Source organism: Marmota marmota, unplaced genomic scaffold, assembly GCF_001458135.2.
Source record: "Marmota marmota marmota unplaced genomic scaffold, marMar, whole genome shotgun sequence".
In the NCBI taxonomy this organism is placed as follows: domain Eukaryota; kingdom Metazoa; phylum Chordata; class Mammalia; order Rodentia; family Sciuridae; genus Marmota; species Marmota marmota.
The window spans coordinates 7,240,579-7,257,577 of record NW_025999990.1 but is presented as its reverse complement, the minus strand read 5'-3'; the positions used below and the strand labels follow the sequence as shown (position 1 = coordinate 7,257,577).

General features: G+C 36.0%; 1 protein-coding gene across 1 annotated transcript in view; it reads left to right on the top strand.

The window, feature by feature from the left end:
- Phlpp1 (PH domain and leucine rich repeat protein phosphatase 1) overlaps positions 1-16,999 on the top strand; it is a gene marked incomplete at its 5' end in the record, with an annotated part of 222,766 nt that overhangs the window by 198,252 nt on the left and 7,515 nt on the right. The window contains 2 exons of the mRNA XM_015482324.2: positions 2,546-2,650; positions 11,883-12,077. Coding sequence (XP_015337810.2) covers positions 2,546-2,650; positions 11,883-12,077 — 300 coding nt within the window. The remainder of the gene's footprint in view (positions 1-2,545; positions 2,651-11,882; positions 12,078-16,999) is intronic.

The following is a 16,999-nucleotide window of genomic DNA, read 5'->3' as shown; positions in this document are numbered from 1 at the left end:
ATATATATATATATATATATATATATATATATATATATATATATATATATATGCTTTGATGTTTATGTAGTATATGTTTTTACATAAATTTTACACATGAAAGTTTTTAAATTACCAAGAGTAAGTTTAAAAGGCAAATGACAAGCTAGAAAGAAACATTGGCCAAAAAAAGCATTAATATTCTTAATAGAAAATGCTCTTATAGTCAATAAGAAAAGTACTCATTCGAACAGAATATGAGCCAATGGAAGAAGTGCAAATGGTTACATGAAAAGACTTAAAAAAATAATTTAATTAAAATACTAAAGTACTTAACACTTTCCTCCTCAAGTTGGTCATGCTAGTAGAGCACAAACTGGTATAGCTTTGCTTAAAAGCAGCTGGTCTACTGTTTCAAGCTTTTCAAAATATTCACATACTTAGACCAAGGTTCTCTCTAGCAAAATTTTGTCTTAAAAAATAATCAGAAGTATAGTGTTCATTTTAAGCACAGGGATGGTGGTAAAAATATTTCTAATTACATTTAGAATGAATATAAAACAACTTGAGAAAATATGCAGAACATTACTAGAAAAAAAGGTGCAAAACCATTTGGGGGGTGACCCTATCCATTATATATGCATAAACAAAAATCTATTTGTTAAAGTTTCTAGGTAGCTGAACTACTGTGAAGAAGGCATTGTGCTCTCAGATCTTAAAAATATTAATAACAGACAATGGATTATAATCCTAAAAATGTTATCTTATGTTTTAACATTTGGAAGGGTGTGGGTCCTAATATATTGCTTATGCTTTTAAAGGGTTGGTTTTTTAGTTCTACCTGGGCCAGGGCACTCGATTAGTTCTACATGAGCCAGGGCACTCTCCTGTGGGACTAAACTCCTGCTCTTACTCTCAAAATCATTTGAAAATGTTCAAGAGTAAACATGCAGATTCCTTCTGATAACTGCTCAGCCATTCTGAATTCTAGTAGGCAGAGAAGAAATTAATTGGTGCTTCACTAGAAGGGATTATTGAGTGGGGCAGGGAGGTTAAGGATTAATTTTTCTTTTAATGATCAGGCTGGGAAATGGAATCATTTTTTGAAGACTCTGTTCTATAAAAATTATTCGTGTCTTTAAACATGATCCTTTACTTTTCCCTAGAATTCAGGAAGGTAGGAAGATGATTTAATGAGAGCCTTAAAATCTGCTTTAAGAAACCCTCCCATTGCTTACCATTTTAGATGGATAAAATTTAGTGCCAGGTTATAGAGAGAGCAAATAATGGCAGATTATCTTCTTTTTTTTTAGTGGTAGGATTGAAAACTTGGAAGAAAAGATATATAGCCCTACCATAAAATGAAGTGTTAATTTGGTTTGGGGATTTCCTGTTGGTACCATGTTTTACAGCTTTTTAGGATAAGGAGGAAGGTGAATATTTGCTAGTAATTGAGAGTAGAACTTTCTTTAACCAAATGTTTTTAAATTTCAAAGATGTTACCACCAGCTAGTACTATAATCAAAGTGAATATTTATTTATTCACTAAATATCAGTTTACATCTTAAGAGTTTTAACTGATTCTTAGGAAGAGTATTCAGTTTTTGTTAGATTTAGGACTTAATGAATGCCAAAAGGTGAAGTTTGGGGGATCATGAAAAAAGAATTTAGGTATTATCAAGAGATGACACATAAACTTTTTCTCTTGTTCAGATAATATGGGGGGAAATCCAGTAGCAATTTATAAGAAACAAGCAGGATTTATTTGACCATATGGTATCTAGTCTTTCTACAGACATACTTCACATATGCTATGACATCCTGTTTGAGGGCACCAAATGCTTTCTAGTAGACTGATTTTTATAAAACTCCATTTGAGAGTTTTTTGGTTTGTTTGGGTTTGTTTTTTTTGTTTTGTTTTTAGTTTTTGAATGAGGGTCCTATTGGACCAATTTGAAAGCTGAGGTAAAATAAGAATTGAAATCTCTTAGTAAATGCATGTAGTTGACTTTATTAAAATACCCCTCATTTACTTTGTACAAGTACATTTTATTTTTGCAGCATTAACAGGTCCAGGGACTGGTTCTCGATGTTATTTGTTAAATATTTGAAGGGATGATATGGGCAGGAATTGGATTTGGAGATGAATATTGCAGATTTCTCTCACATACCCTAACCTCAGTGTAATTTGTTCATCTCAGGTTTAGATGGTGGTGGTGTAAGAATACATTCAACCTAATATCTTTTTTTTTTTCTCATGACAAGGCTGAAAGCTATTCTTTTCATTCCCAGGAGTGAACAGCCATCGAATGTAGAATATATCACAATCTCTAATAGCTGCTTTATAATGCTCCTGAAAACTAATTCTCATGCCATGTATATATGCTCTTCGGTTTTCATTATGATGAGTAACTGGTTCTTGTTGCTAATAAATATTTCAGACATAGTATACAGTAAAATCTGGGAAGTCCAGAGTGATTAGCAGGTGTTTTTCAATTCTTAGATAAAGGTAACAATTCACACATTTGGTGCCAATGATTCCTGTTTTCCCTGTTTCTCTTGTTAGTAATATCCGCTGCTTCAAGATTGATCAGCCTTCGGCAGGAGATGCATCTGGAGCCCCAGCTGTATGGAGTCATGGTTACACTGAAGCTTCAGGAGTTAAAAACAAGTAAGTTCTATGAAACTTTAGAGCAAGAACTGCCTCTTGCCTGCCCCCCTTTAGTGGAGTAGAAAGAAATTCAGTGCTGTGGCACACACTTTTCTCATGTCAAATTTCTTTGAGTGTGTTGGGCTCCCTTGTGACTTATGTTTGAACACCAAGCTAAGGTCCTGCTTGGCATCACATACTCTCCTTTTGTGAGAGATGTTGCTAGGATACAGTGTAACTGACACATTATATCTATGTAAGACTCCAGTGTTTGGAAAAGGCCTAAGCATTGAAATGCATCCCTTCCCCCTTTGAAAAGCCCCTTTATCTTTCTCTGGAGCCTGTTTACCAAGCAAAAACAGGGATAGTATTAAGGGAGAAGTAGCTTTAATTGTCCATATTCAAGATCACTTACGTTGACTATGGAGCTATTTTTTTTTTTTTTAAAGAGAGAGAGAGAGAGAATTTTAATATTTATTTTTTAGTTTTTGGCAGACACAACATCTTTGTTTGTACGTGGTGCTGAGGATCGAACCCGGGCCGCACACACGCCAGGCAAGCGCGCTACCGCTTGAGCCACATCCCCAGCCCTGGAGCTATTTTTTACGGTCTAAATTAGCTTGGCAGGAGCTTGATGTCGATTCCCTGTAATATCATCTGCTTGTCTCCCACCAGGAGTGGTCCAACCTAATTTCTTTTTCTTTCTTATTTTCACTAACCTTTCTTCTCATAAATACAAGTGTTGATTTTCCTGAGAAAGGTAATCAAGCTTCTTAGGCTTTCTTTTTTTGAGGAGATGCTAAGAATTAGTTATAGGAAAATAAAGAGTTCTATAAATTATAGTCATAATTTCAATAGCCAAAGTGTAAGAACACAAAGTATTGAGAGTAGAGGAAGAACTAAAGTGGAGGAAGATCTAATAATAACTCATATTAGTATTCAACCCTGGGTGCATTAGTCAGGTGAGAAACTTTAAAATAATAATAATAAAAAATTCCTCAGCCTAGACCCATGGAATCAGAATATCTTAAAATCTCTCCAGGTGGCTCTGAAGTGTGTCCAGGATTGAGGACCACTGAGTACTGACTAGCCAAATATCCTTCATGGAGAATAAAACGTGGGATTTTTGCTGCCTTTCTGATTGCTCTTCTTTTGGACAGAAAACAGCATCAACTTCAGTTCTGGATCTGACAAATGATCTCTTCCTCTTTTCCTAAAGGGTAATTTGGTCTGTGTTGACCAGAGAAGAAGTAGTTCCCATCTTGATTCCCTGTTCCATTTGCTCAACAAAGGCAGAATAAACAGAGCAGGCCTGTCTCAGTCCTTCCTGGGCCCTAGCTATTGCTGTATTTCTGGTACTTAGCACTCTATGTCATCTTAATAGCTGGGGATTAGTATATTCTTTAGGTTACTCAAATTTCCTTTCTGGAGGTAATCACTTTTCGGACTAATGGATTTGTGTGAAGATGCTTTCTAATTCTAGAACACTGATGTGAAATCTGAGATTATGTTTTAAGTATTTCTGGACATTAAAACTTAATATCTACTCGTGTATGAATTAACAATTAACCACTTAGGTCTGTTTTTTTCTGGCATAATTCCCCCTTCCACAACTTTTTTTAACTTTTGTTATGTTGAAGTATAACATGGGTTCAAAAACGTGCATACATAGGCATATAGCTCTGTGAATTGTCCTGGAGTGAACTTGCTTGCAGACCACCACCTGGATCAAGAGATGGAAGATGAGCAGCCCTCAGAAGTCCTAGCCCACCGTTGCCCCTGCTTTATATCTCCTAGCTTTTTTAACCCTTTGATTTTGCCAGCAGAAGTTTTTCAAGAGTGTTCATTTTTGGTTTTTCTTTTTTTTTTTTTTTTTGGCATTGTAGATAAAGTAGTCACTTCAACAAGAAGTTTGCTGCTTTCTACCTTGTAGGAAAGGGAGAACTGTGATGTCCCTGCCTCCAGATCTCAATGTCTCTTCTCTCCCCTTCAATCTCCCTGGGGTGTAGTGTTGCTTCCCTGTCAGGTCATTTCAGATCCTATGGGGAAACTGAAGCAGGGAGCTACAATTGGATAATTTAGGCTCCTCATCAAACCAAAAACACACAGGGAAAAGACATCCTAAGAGTGGTCACTGGTTCTTTGAAGGTTGTTTTATTTTTGCAGTGCTGGGGATTGAACCCAGGGTTGCTAGGCAAGCACTCCATCACTGAGTTATACCCCCAGGCCCAAACTATAGTTTTAAAAAGGAAAAGGAAAAAAAAAAAAACATTTCCTTTCCTCCAAAATCTAGTTTATACAGCGCCTTATGACTAGCAAGGGGAGTTTACAAAAGGAAGACAGAATATAAAATGATTATGTAATTTAGCTGGATATGGTGGCGCATGCCTGTAACCCTAGTGGCTCAGGAGGCTGAAGCAAGAGGATTACAAGTTCAAGACCAGCTCTTAGCAAGGCCCTATCATATATATATATATATATATATATATATATATATATTAAGGGGCTGGGGATATAATTCACTGGTGAAGCACCCCAGGGTTTAATCCCTAGTACCCCCCCCAAGACGATTATAAAATTTAACTTTGTCACAAATTACCATATAATTTAGGATAACTTAATTTTCTTAATGAATGGAAGCAAGAATTTCAAAGTACTGAGATAAGACCCAGACTGCTCAGCTTAGAATCTGGGCTCTATACTTACTTGCTGTGAGACCAAGGGCAGTTACTCAGTTCTTTAGCTTAATTTCCTCATTTGTGTAATGAAGGGAAATCTTGACACACACACACACACACACACACACACACACAGGTTATAAGGAGTGTTTAATTGAGGTTTTCCCCCTATTAGCTTATACTAAGAAGGAATATTAGATATTCAGAAAAATTCATCTTTTTTAGTGAATAGTTCTACAAATTTTGATGAAAGAATATCATCTTGTAACCTCTACCATAATCAAGTTATAGAGCCATTTCATCACCCCCCCCAAATTTACCCACACCCCTTTTTAGTTAATTCTTCACCCCTACCACCAGTCCTTGGCAACTCCTGATCTGTTGTTGTCCCATTAGTTTTGTCTTTTCCAGAATATCATATAAGGGGAATTACTATGTAGACTTCTCAGTCTGTCTTCTTTTGCTGCATAATGAATTTGAGATTCATTTGTGTTGTTCAGTGTATCAGTAGTTCATTCCTTTCTGTTGTTGAGTGTGATTCCTTTGCATGGATGGATGTATCATGATTTATTTTATCCATTTATTATTTGGAGGATATTTAGATTGTTTCAGGATTTTAGCACTTATGAATAAAATGCTATTAACAGTTGTATACAGGGAGTTTTCCCCATATTTTTAAATTGGGGCATATATTTATTTGTACATAATGGTGGGATTTGTTGTTACATATTCATACATACATATATATAATGTAACAACATAGTTTGGCCAGTATCATTTCCCAGTATTTTCCCTTTCTCTCCCCTGTCTCTCACCCTGGTCCCTTTCTTCTACTTTACTGATCTCTCTTCGATTTTCATGAGACACCCCCACCTCTTCTCTAACCTTTCTTTCCCTTTTTCCTCTCTAACTTCCACATATGAGAAATATGTGACCCCTGACCTCAGCTTGGCTTATTTTGCTTAACATAATGGTCTCAAGTTTCATCCATTTTTATGACATAATTTCATTCTTCTTTATGATTGACTAAAACTCCATTGTGTAGATATACCACATTTTCTTTATTAATTCATCTGTTGATGGCACCTAGGCTGGTTCCATAGTTTGAATATTGTGAATTGTGCTGTTATAAACATGGGTATGTATGTATCAGTATAGTATGCTAAATTTAACTCTTTAGAATAAATACTGAGGAGTGGTATAGCTGGCTCATATGGTGGTTTCATGTTTGTTAAAGGACCTTCATACTGAATTCCACAGTGGTTGTATTAATTTACAGTCCCTCCAACAGTGTAAAACTGTTCCTTTTTCTCCACATCCTTTCCAGCATTTATTATTGTTCATATGCTTCTTAATGGCTGCCTTTCTGATTAGAGTGAGATGAAATCTCATGGTTGTTTTGATTTCCATTTCCCTAATTGCTTATTATGTTGAACATTTTTTTTATGTATTTGTTGGCCATTTGTATTTCTTCTTTTAAGAACTGTCTGTTCAGTTCATTTGTTTATTTATTAATTGGCTTATTTGGTTTTGTTTGCTCTGTAGGAACAAAATTTATTCCCTTTTAAAATAAGTTATTTGGTGGGTTTTTTTTTTTTTTTTTGGTGTTGTTTTTTGAGTTCTTTATATATTTTGTCTATTAATTATCTGTCAGAAGAGTAGTTTCTCCCATCCTGTAAGTTCTTTCTTCACATTCTTACTAGTTTCCTTTGCTGTGCAGAAGCTTTTTAATTTGAGGCCATACATTTATTAACTCCTGGCATTATTTCCTGAGCTTTAGGGGTCCTATTGAGAAAGTTGTTGCCTGTGCCTAAAAGCTGGAGAGTAGACCCTATGTTTTCTTGTAGGAGTTACATAGTTTCTTGTCTAATTCTTAGGTCTTTGGTCCATTTTGAGGTTTTTTTTTGTTTGTTTGTTTTTGGTTTTGTTTTGGTACCAGGGATTGAATACAGGGGCACTTGACCACTGAGCTACATCCGCAGCCCTATTTTGTGACAGGGTCTCACTGAGTTGCTTAGCACCTTGCCATTACTGAGGCTGGCTTTGAACTCGCGATTCTCCTGTCTCAGCCTTCCAAACCCCTGGGATAACAGGCATGTGCTACCATGCCCAGTCCATTTCTAGTTATTTTTGTGCAGGGTGAGACATAAGGAGCTGGTCTCATTCTTCCACATGTGGAGAACCAGTTTTCCCAGCACCATTTTTTAAAAAGACTTTTTTCTCTGGTGTGTTTTTGGTACCTTTGTCAAGGATCAGATAACTATATCTGAGTGGGTTTGTCTGTGTTTTCATTTCTCATGGGTAAATGCCTAGGGATGGGATTGCTGGGTTATATAGTAAGTATATATTTACTTTCATAAGAGACTACCAAACTAGGTTGAAAGTGACTGTACTGTTTTGTAGCCAGCAGCAATGTATTGAGAATTCTAGTATCTCCCAAATCCTTGCCAGAATTTTTTATTGTGAGGTGGTGTTGTTTTGGCCTTTCTCATTAATAGTAATATTTCACTGTGGTTTTGATTTTCATTTCCCGGTGCTAATGATGCTGAACATCCTTTCATGTGCTTATTTACCGTCTATATATCTTCTTCGGTGAAAATTTATTCCTCCACAATTAAGCGTAATATTAGCTAAAGGTATTTTTATAGGTGCCTTTTACTGAGTTAAGAAAGTTCTCTAGTTTGCTAAAAGTTTTTAATGATAAATGGATATCAATTTTTGTCATAGGCTTTATTCTGCATCATAGAGATGATCGCCTAGTTTTTTTTTTCTTTTTTATTCATTTTTTTTTAAATGACAGCAGAATCCATTACAATTCTTATTACACATACACAACACAATTTTTCACATCTTTGGTTGTATATAAAATATGTTGACACCAATTCGTGTCTTTATACATGTACTTTGGATAATGATGTTTATCATACTCCACCATCCTTGCAAATCCCCTGCCCTCTCCCATTCCCTCCCACCCCTCTGCCCTATCTAGAATTCATCTATTCCTCCCATGCTCCCCCTCCCTATCTTCATCATGTGGGATTAGGTCCCAACTTCCTTAATAAGACTCCTATAGTGCAAGAATTAAAACCAAGAATCAATAAATTGGATGGAATCAAACTAAAAAGTTTCTTCTCAGCAAAAGAAACAATCTGTGAGGTGAACAGGGGGCCTACATCCTGGGAGCAAATTTTTACCCCTCACACATCAGATAGAGCACTAATCTCTAGGGTATATAAAGGACTCAAAAAGCTAAGCACCAAAAAAACAAATAACCCAATCAACAAATGGGCCAGGGACCTGAACAGACACTTCTCAGAAGAGGATATACAATCAGTTGACAAATATATGAAAAAATGCTCATCATCTCATAGCAATTTTTCTTCTTTAGTCTGTAATATGGTGAGTTAACAGTGATTGGGTTTTTTGTTTTGTTTTGTTTTGTTTTTTTGTACTGAAGATTAAGATTAAGATTAACCCAGGGACACTTAACCACTGAGCCACATCCCCAGCCCTTTTTAAATATATTTTTATTTAGAGAAAGGGTCTTGCTGAGTTGCATAGGGCCTCAGCTTCCTGAGACACTGGGATTACAGGTGTGTGCCACTGCACCTGGCCAGTGACTGGCTTTTAAATATTGAATTAGCCTCCCATTTTCAGTATAAATTCCACAGGGCTATGATATATTATTATTTTTATATGCTCTGAACTCAGCTTGCTGGTAGTATGTTAAGGATGTCTGTATTCCATGATGAATAGCCATCTGTAGTGTTCTTGTAACATCTTTGTCTGCTCTTGGTATCAAGGTAAAGCTGGCTTCATAGAAATGAATGTGTCCTCTTCTTTCGTTCTCTGGAAGAATTTATATAGAATTGATAGTACATGTTTCTTAAATATTTGGAAGAACTCACCAGTAAAGACATTGAACCTAGAATTTTCTTTAATTATTAATCAAAAATACAGTCACTTAGTATAGGATTTTCTCTTTTCTTATATGAACTTCAGTAATTTGTGTCTTTCAAAGAGTCTATTTCATCTAATTTTCAAATTGTTCTTAGTATTGTTACTAGCCTTTAAATATCTGTAGAATCTGTAGTGATGTCCCTCCCACTCTCTCATTCTTGATATTGGTAATTTGTTTTTTCCTGATTAATTTTTTTTCTCTATCATTTTTCTGCTTTTTGTTTCACTCACTTTTCTTATTTTTATGTTTCTTTTCTGCATTTATTGGGTTTGTTTAGCTCTTACTTTTTTAGTTTCATAAGGTGGAATCTTAGATCATTGATTTGAGTCTTCTCTAATTTTTATAATATAAACCTGTAGAGTTTTAAAATTCCTTCTAAGCAATTTCTCCAATATAGTGAAGAATATACTTTGACTAGAATTCTTTAAATTTATTGAAACTTGTTTTTTGGCCCAGAATATGATCTGCCTTGGTTATAAAGTGCATTTGGAGTTGCTGTTGGGTAGAGTGTCAGGTCCGGCTGGTTGATAAAATTGTTCACGTCAAATACTGTACTGACTTTCTATTGATGAGTGATGGGCCATAATTAATGGATCTGTCTGTTTCTTGTAGTTCTGCTAGTTTTAGCTCTATGCGTTTTGAAGCTCTGTTATTAAATGACTTAACATTTAGAATGTTGAGGCCTCTTGGGAACTGACCCCTTTATTATTATGAATGTCTGTCTTTCTTCATGTAATATTCTTCATTTTATTTTTCAACTTACTATAGTTTTTTGTCTCATTTGTTTTGTATTTACTTTTTCTCTATTTCTAATTCTTTTAGAGAATTTTTATGATTACATTTTGTCTTTTTTCTTTATTCTTATTCTGTAGTGTGTGGATGGGTGTGTGCTCATGCATATGCAATTTGTTTAGGGTTTATAGTATAATCTTTAACTTATTAGTTTACTTTCAAGTAATGCTGTATTATTTCACATATAACAACCTTGCAAATGTGTACTTTATTCCTCCCATCCCTGTCTTTATGCTGCTGTTGTAAGATGTTGTATTTCTACATCTCTTAGTGTATATCATTAGTGTTTTTAGTTTAGTATGTTATTTTCTAAAGCAATGTTTAACTTTCATGCCTTTGACATTTGAGCCAGGTAATTCTTTGTTGTTATTGGGTGGGGGAGAAGGCTATCATGTGCCTTGTAGTATGTTAGCAATATCCCTGGGTCTCTGCTCACCAGTAGTATGATCCCCACCTCACCCCCATTGTGGCAGTAAAATTGTCTCCATCTATTTGTCATTTAGAGGGTATTTCATTCTTGTGTGTAGATCCAGATTTCCATCAGGTATCATTTTCTTCCGCCTCAAGGTTTTCCTTTTACATTTCTTATAGGGCTGACCTTCTGCTGTCAAATTATTTGATTTGTGCATCTGAAAATGTTTTCATTTCAATTTAACTTTACAAAGACATTTTTACTGGTTAGAAATCTGGCCTTTCTTCTAGTGGTTGGGTTGTTTGTTTGTTTGTTTAATCAGTAGTTTAAAGATGATGCCCCACAGTCTTCAGTGCTATTTCATTCACAGTTTTGCACCCCTGTGCCTTGGTTCCTGGTTTTTAGCAGTTTGATTTTGTTGTGCTTTAGTTAAGTTTCTTCATGTTTCTCTTGCTGGCAGTTTGTTGAGCTTCTTGTATCTGGGTCCTCCATCCCATTTATTTTTTTCTGTTTAATTTTGGATAATTTCTGAGACACAAATTACTTGGAAATAGTTTAATTTCTCTGAGCTTGAGTGGGGCATCTCTGATTTTCAGCAACTCACTTGCTCGACAAGCTCTTCTTCCACCAGTGCTCTCTGCCTGGGAATTCAACCTCCTGGGCCTCCCTGCACCCCCAGCTTGACCCCTCAACACAGGGAGGCCACAAGCTTCTACCCAGGGTCGCTCCTCCTGTTGCAGATTTTCCCAGGAGTAAGCGGAGCCAGTTTTGTCCCGTGCCAGAACACAGTTGTTTCAGTTTTTTCTCAACCCTTTGAAAAGTGGTTTTTGAGGCCTTTTGTATATTTTCACATGCTTTTCATGTTGCCTATTTTATTCTAGTGTTTTAGTCGTCACCTTATTTTGGTCCGGTATAGATGTTCTCCTTAACAATTGTTCATTGAATGAATATATAGATAGGAATTCACAATCTTATATTATTTCTCATGCCCCCTTTTCCTGTTCTTTCACTGTCATTAAAAATAAAATCAGGGGCTGGGATTGTAGCTCAGTGGTAGAGTGCTTGCCTAGCAAATCTGAGGCACCGGGTTTGATTCTCAGCACCATATATAAATAAATAAAATAAAGGTCCATCCACAACTAAAGAAAATTAATAAAATAAAATAAAATCAGACAAGAAAGATGGGGAAGGCATGTGTGAGGCATAATATGTGTTAATTATTCTTCTCTGTATGTAGAAAGTGGCCGATACAAATTAGCTGTGGTAAATTACCTATTCTTAATATGTCTGCAGTCATGAAGAGCTACCAAACTGGAATAGGCAAATCTGAAAGAAAAAAAAAATAAGAGTTGAGTTGGGCAGAGAGAAGGGAAAATGAGCAGACTCAGCACAAGTGTTCTTGCTTTGCAGGTTGTGTGTCGCAGCTCTGTCTGTGAATAACTTCTGTGACAACCGAGAGGCCCTGTATGGTGTATTTGATGGAGACCGCAATGTGGAGGTGCCCTACCTTCTCCAGTGTACCATGAGTGACATTTTGGCTGAAGAACTGCAGAAAACAAAAAATGAAGAAGAATACATGGTCAATACGTTCATTGTTATGCAAAGGTAAAACACTTTCTGCTCTGTGTACTCTTGTTCTTTAAGTGTTTGCCTTCTGGTTAGCAAAGTGGGTGCCCAATAATCTCAGGGCACTGTTTTAGACTGTACATGCTCAAGGTGCTGCCTCAGTGGTCAAGGAGGACCTGTGCTTGGGTTTGAGACATGCTGGTATTCAGGTAGCTTTGTAGGAGGCTGAGTCCATGGCAGGAATGTAGTTTCTCAGAGAATTGGACCTTACAGGCCTGTTTTGTTTCTAGATTTTCAGTGTTTGCAACACCCACCCTCCCCACAATCACATGAGCTCCACAGGCTGGAATGGACTGGTGTTGGACTTCTTATTGAAATGTACCATTTCTATCCCAGTTTGTTGACCTTTATGGTTTCCTTTGTGGAATTTTGACCAGGAGTTAAAGCATTCTTTGTTATTTTGCCCCCTTTCTTGATGTTTAAGACAGCATTGCTAACAGAGTCCTCAGTGTTGCCTGGCACTTCCACCTGCAACACAGCTCCAGGAGTTGTGGATTGTTGTTTGGATCCTTAAGACTGAAATCTAGTCTCCCTCATTCAAGGAATTGCTCATTTAGTCATCTTAAGGGATTTGTAGGTTGTACAGGAATTGCCAATCTATAAATAATGGACCACAGACCATTGCTCCTTTGGGACTTCAAGTGAAGAGTGTCCTAGTGCTCCAAAGTTCATGGTAACAGAGATGACCTCTCTTTTGCTGCTTTTCTTCTCCTCGGATCATCTACCAGAGGAAGTGGCTTTGTAACCAGGGTATTAGTGTCTGCTGCAGAGGCTGTTCCCAGTAACTTTCAGAGTTGTGTCTGAGTTGTGAATGGTTCTTCTTGCAGAGACTCATGCAGGGGTTCTGGAGTGGGTCTCTGCTGCCAGAATCACCTCGTGTGTCAGATTCCCAGTGGGCATGAACAATTAGCAGTTGAACAATGGTAAGAGCTAATACTTAGCAAGCCCTTCATATGTAGAGTCATTGTTCCAAATACTGTACATGTGATAAATTTTTTCAAGTGAGATAGGTATTGTTACCATTCTTATTTTACTAATGAAAAACTGAGGTACAGAGAGGTGAAGCAAGAGCTGGTTGGTTGTAAAGCCTGGATTGGGGCTCAAGCAGTAACACTCCAGAGGGTGTTCTAACTACCAGCCATGCTTTTTAAAAAAAAAAATTATTATTTATTCTAATTTGTTATATATGACAGCAGAATGTAATTCAATTCATATTACACGTATAGAGCACAATTTTTCATGTCTTTGGTTTTGCACAAAGTAGAGTCACATCATTCTTGTCTTCATACTGATGTCCATCTCATTCGACCATTCTTCCTACCCCCATGCCCTCTCCCTTCCCCTCCCTCCCCTTTGCCCTATCTAAAGTTCATCTATTCCTCTCATGCTCCCCACCTGCATCTCCATTGTGAATCAGCATCTTTATATCAGAGAAAACATTGGGCATTTGTTTTTTGGGGGGATTGGCTTACTTCACTTAGCATTATATTCTCCATCTGCATCAATTTACCTGCAAATGCCATGATTTTATTCTGTTTTAATGCTGAGTAATATTCCATTGTATATGTATACCATATTTTCTTTATCCATTCATCTACTGAAGGGCATCTAGGTTGGTTCCACAATTTAGCTATTGTGAATTGTGCTGCTATAAACAATGAATCATGTGGCTGCGTCCATGTAGTATGCTGTTTTTAAGTCCTTGGGTATAAACCAAGGAGTGGGATAGCTGGGTCAAATGATGGTTCCATTCCCAGTTTTCCTAGGAATCTCCACACTGCTTTCCATATTGGCTACATTAATTTGCAGTCCAACCAGCAATGTATGAGTGTGCCTTTTTCCCCACATCCTCGCCAACAATTTTTGTTTTGTATTCTTACTAGCTGCCATTCTGACTGGAGTGAGATAAAATCTCAGAGGAGTTTTGATTTGCATTTCTCTAATTGCTAGAGATGTTGAATATTTTTTCATGTATTTGTTGATTAATTGTATATCATCTTCCAAGAAGTGGCTGTTCAGTTCCTTGGTTCATTTATTGATTGGGTTATTTGGTTTTCTGGTGTAAAGATTTTTTAGTTCTTTATATATCCTAGAGATTAGTGCTCTATCTGATGTGCATGTGGTAAAAATTTGCTCCCATTCTGTGGCTCTCTCTTCACCTCACTGATTGTTTCTTTGCTGAGAAGCTTTTTAGATTGAATCCTTCACATTTATTGATTCTTGATTTTGATTCTTACGCTGTAGGAGTCTTATTAAGGAAGTTGGGGCCTACTCTGACATGATGGAGATTTGGGCCTACTTTTTCTTCTATTAGGCACAGGGTCTCTGGTTTAATTCCTAGGTCCTTAATCCACTTTGAGTTGAGTTTTTTGCATGGTGAGAGATAGGAGCTTAATTACATTTTGTTGCATATGGATTTTCAGTTTTCTCAGCACCATTTGTTGAAGAGGCTATCTTTTCTCCAATATATGTTTTTTATGCTTTGTCTAATACAAGATAACTATAATTATGGGGGTTTGTCTCTGTGTCCTCTATTCTGTTCCTTTGGTCTACAAGTCTATTTTGGTGCCAATACCATACTGTTTTTGTTACTATTGCTCTGTAGCATAGTTTAAAGTCTGATATAGTGATGCTACCTATTTCACTCTTCTTGCTAAGGTTTGCTTTAGCTATTCTGGGTCTCTTATTTTTCCAGATCAATTTCATGACTGCTTTTTCTGTTTCTATGAGGAATGTCATTGGGATTCTGATTGGAATTGCATTAAATCTCTATAGTGCTTTTGGTAGTATGGTCATTTTGACAATATTAATTCTGCCTATCCAAGAACAAGGGAAATCTTTCCATCTTCTAAGATCTTCTTTGATTTCTTTCTTTAGGGTTTTGTAATTTTCATTATATAGATCTTTTACCTCTTTCATTAAGTTGATTCCCAAGTATTTTTTTTTTTTTAGGCTATTGTAAATGGGGTAGTTTTCCTCATTTCTCTTTCAGAGGATTTGCCATGGATATACAGAAATGCCTTTGATTTATGGGTGTTGATTTTATATCCTGCTACTTTGCTGAATTCATTTACTAGTTCTAGAAGTTTTTGGATCTTCTAGGTAAAGAATCATATCGTTGGCAAATAGTGCTAATTTGAATTCTTCTTTTCCTATTCGTATCCCTCTAATTTCTTTTATCTGTCTAATTGCTGTGGCCAGTGTTTCAAGAACTATGTTAAATAGAAGTGGTGGAAAAGGACATCCCTGCCTTGTTCCAATTTTTAGAGGGAATGCTTTCAATTTTTCTCCATTTAGAATGATGTTGGTCTGGGGCTTAGCATAGATGGCTTTTACAATGTTGAGATATGTTTCTGTTATTCCTAGTTTTTCTACTGTTTTGAACATAACATGAAGGGATGCTGTATTTTGTCGAATGCTTTTTATTATGCCTCTATTGATGATCATATGATTCTTATCTTTAAGTCTACTGATGTGATGAATTACATTTATTAATTTCTGTATGTTGAACCAAACTTGCATCCCTGGGATGAACCCCACTTGATCTTTTTGATATGTTTTTGTATTCGATTTTCCAGAATTTTATTGGGAATTTTTGCATCTATGTTCGTTAGAGATATTGGTCTGAAGTTTTCTTTCTTTGATGTGTCTTTGACTGTTTTTTGAATCAAGGTGATATTGGCCTCATAGAATGAGTTTGGAAGTGCTCCCTCTTTTTCTATTTCACAAAATAATTTAAAGAGTATTGCTATTAGTTCTTCTTTAAAATTGTTATAGAACTCCGCTGTGTATCCATCCAGTCTTGGGCTTTTCTTGGTTGTAGGTTTTTGATGGCGTCTTCTATTTTGTCGCTTGAAATTGATCTGTTTAACTTGTGTATATCATCCTTACTTAGTTTTGGCAAATCATATGACTCTAGAAATTTGTCAATGCCTTCAATATTTTCTATTTTATTGGAGTACACATTTTCAAAATAGTTTCTAATTATCTTCTGTATTTCCGTACTGTGATATTTCCTTTTTATCATAGATATTAATAATTTGAGTTTTCTATCTCCTTCTCTTCATTAGCATGGCTACGGGTTTACCAATTTTATTTATTTTTTCAAAGAACCAACATTTTCTTTTGTCTGTTTTTTCAGTTGTTTCTTTTGTTTCAGTTTCATTAATTTCAGCTCTGATTTTAATAATTTTCTGTCTTCTACTGCTTTTGGTATTGATTTATTCTTCTTTTTCTAGGGCTTTGAGATGTATTGTTAGGTCATTTAAAAGAAGAAGTCGTTTTTCTTCTTTTAAGGAATGAACTGCATGAAATGAACTTTCCTCTTAGTACTGCCTTCATAGTGTCCCAGAGATTTTGATATGTTGTATCTGTGTTCTCATTTACCTCTAAGAATTTTTAATCTCCTCTTTGATGTCTTTTGCAACCCATTGTTCATTCAATAGCATATTATCTAGTCTCCATGTGTTGGAGTAGCTTTTATTTTTTATTTTATCATTGATTTCTAATTTCATTCCATTATGATCTGATAGAATGCTGGGTAGTATCTCTACTTTTTTGTATTTGCTAAGAGTTGCTTTGTGGCATAACATATAGTCTGTTTTAGAGAAGGATCCATGTGCTGCTGAAAAGAAGTGTATTTGCTTGTTGGTGGATGAAGTATTCTATATATGTCTGTTAAATCTAAGTTATTGATTATATTATTAAGTTCTGTAGTTTCTTTGTTTAGCTTTTGTTTGGAAGATCTATCCAGGGGTGAAAGAGGTGTGTTAAAGTCATCCAGAATTATTGTGTTGTGGTGTCTTTGATTTTTGAACTTGAGAAGAGTTTGTTTGATGAATGTAGATGCTCCATTGTTTGAGGAATATATCTTTATAATTGTTATGTCTTGTTGATATATG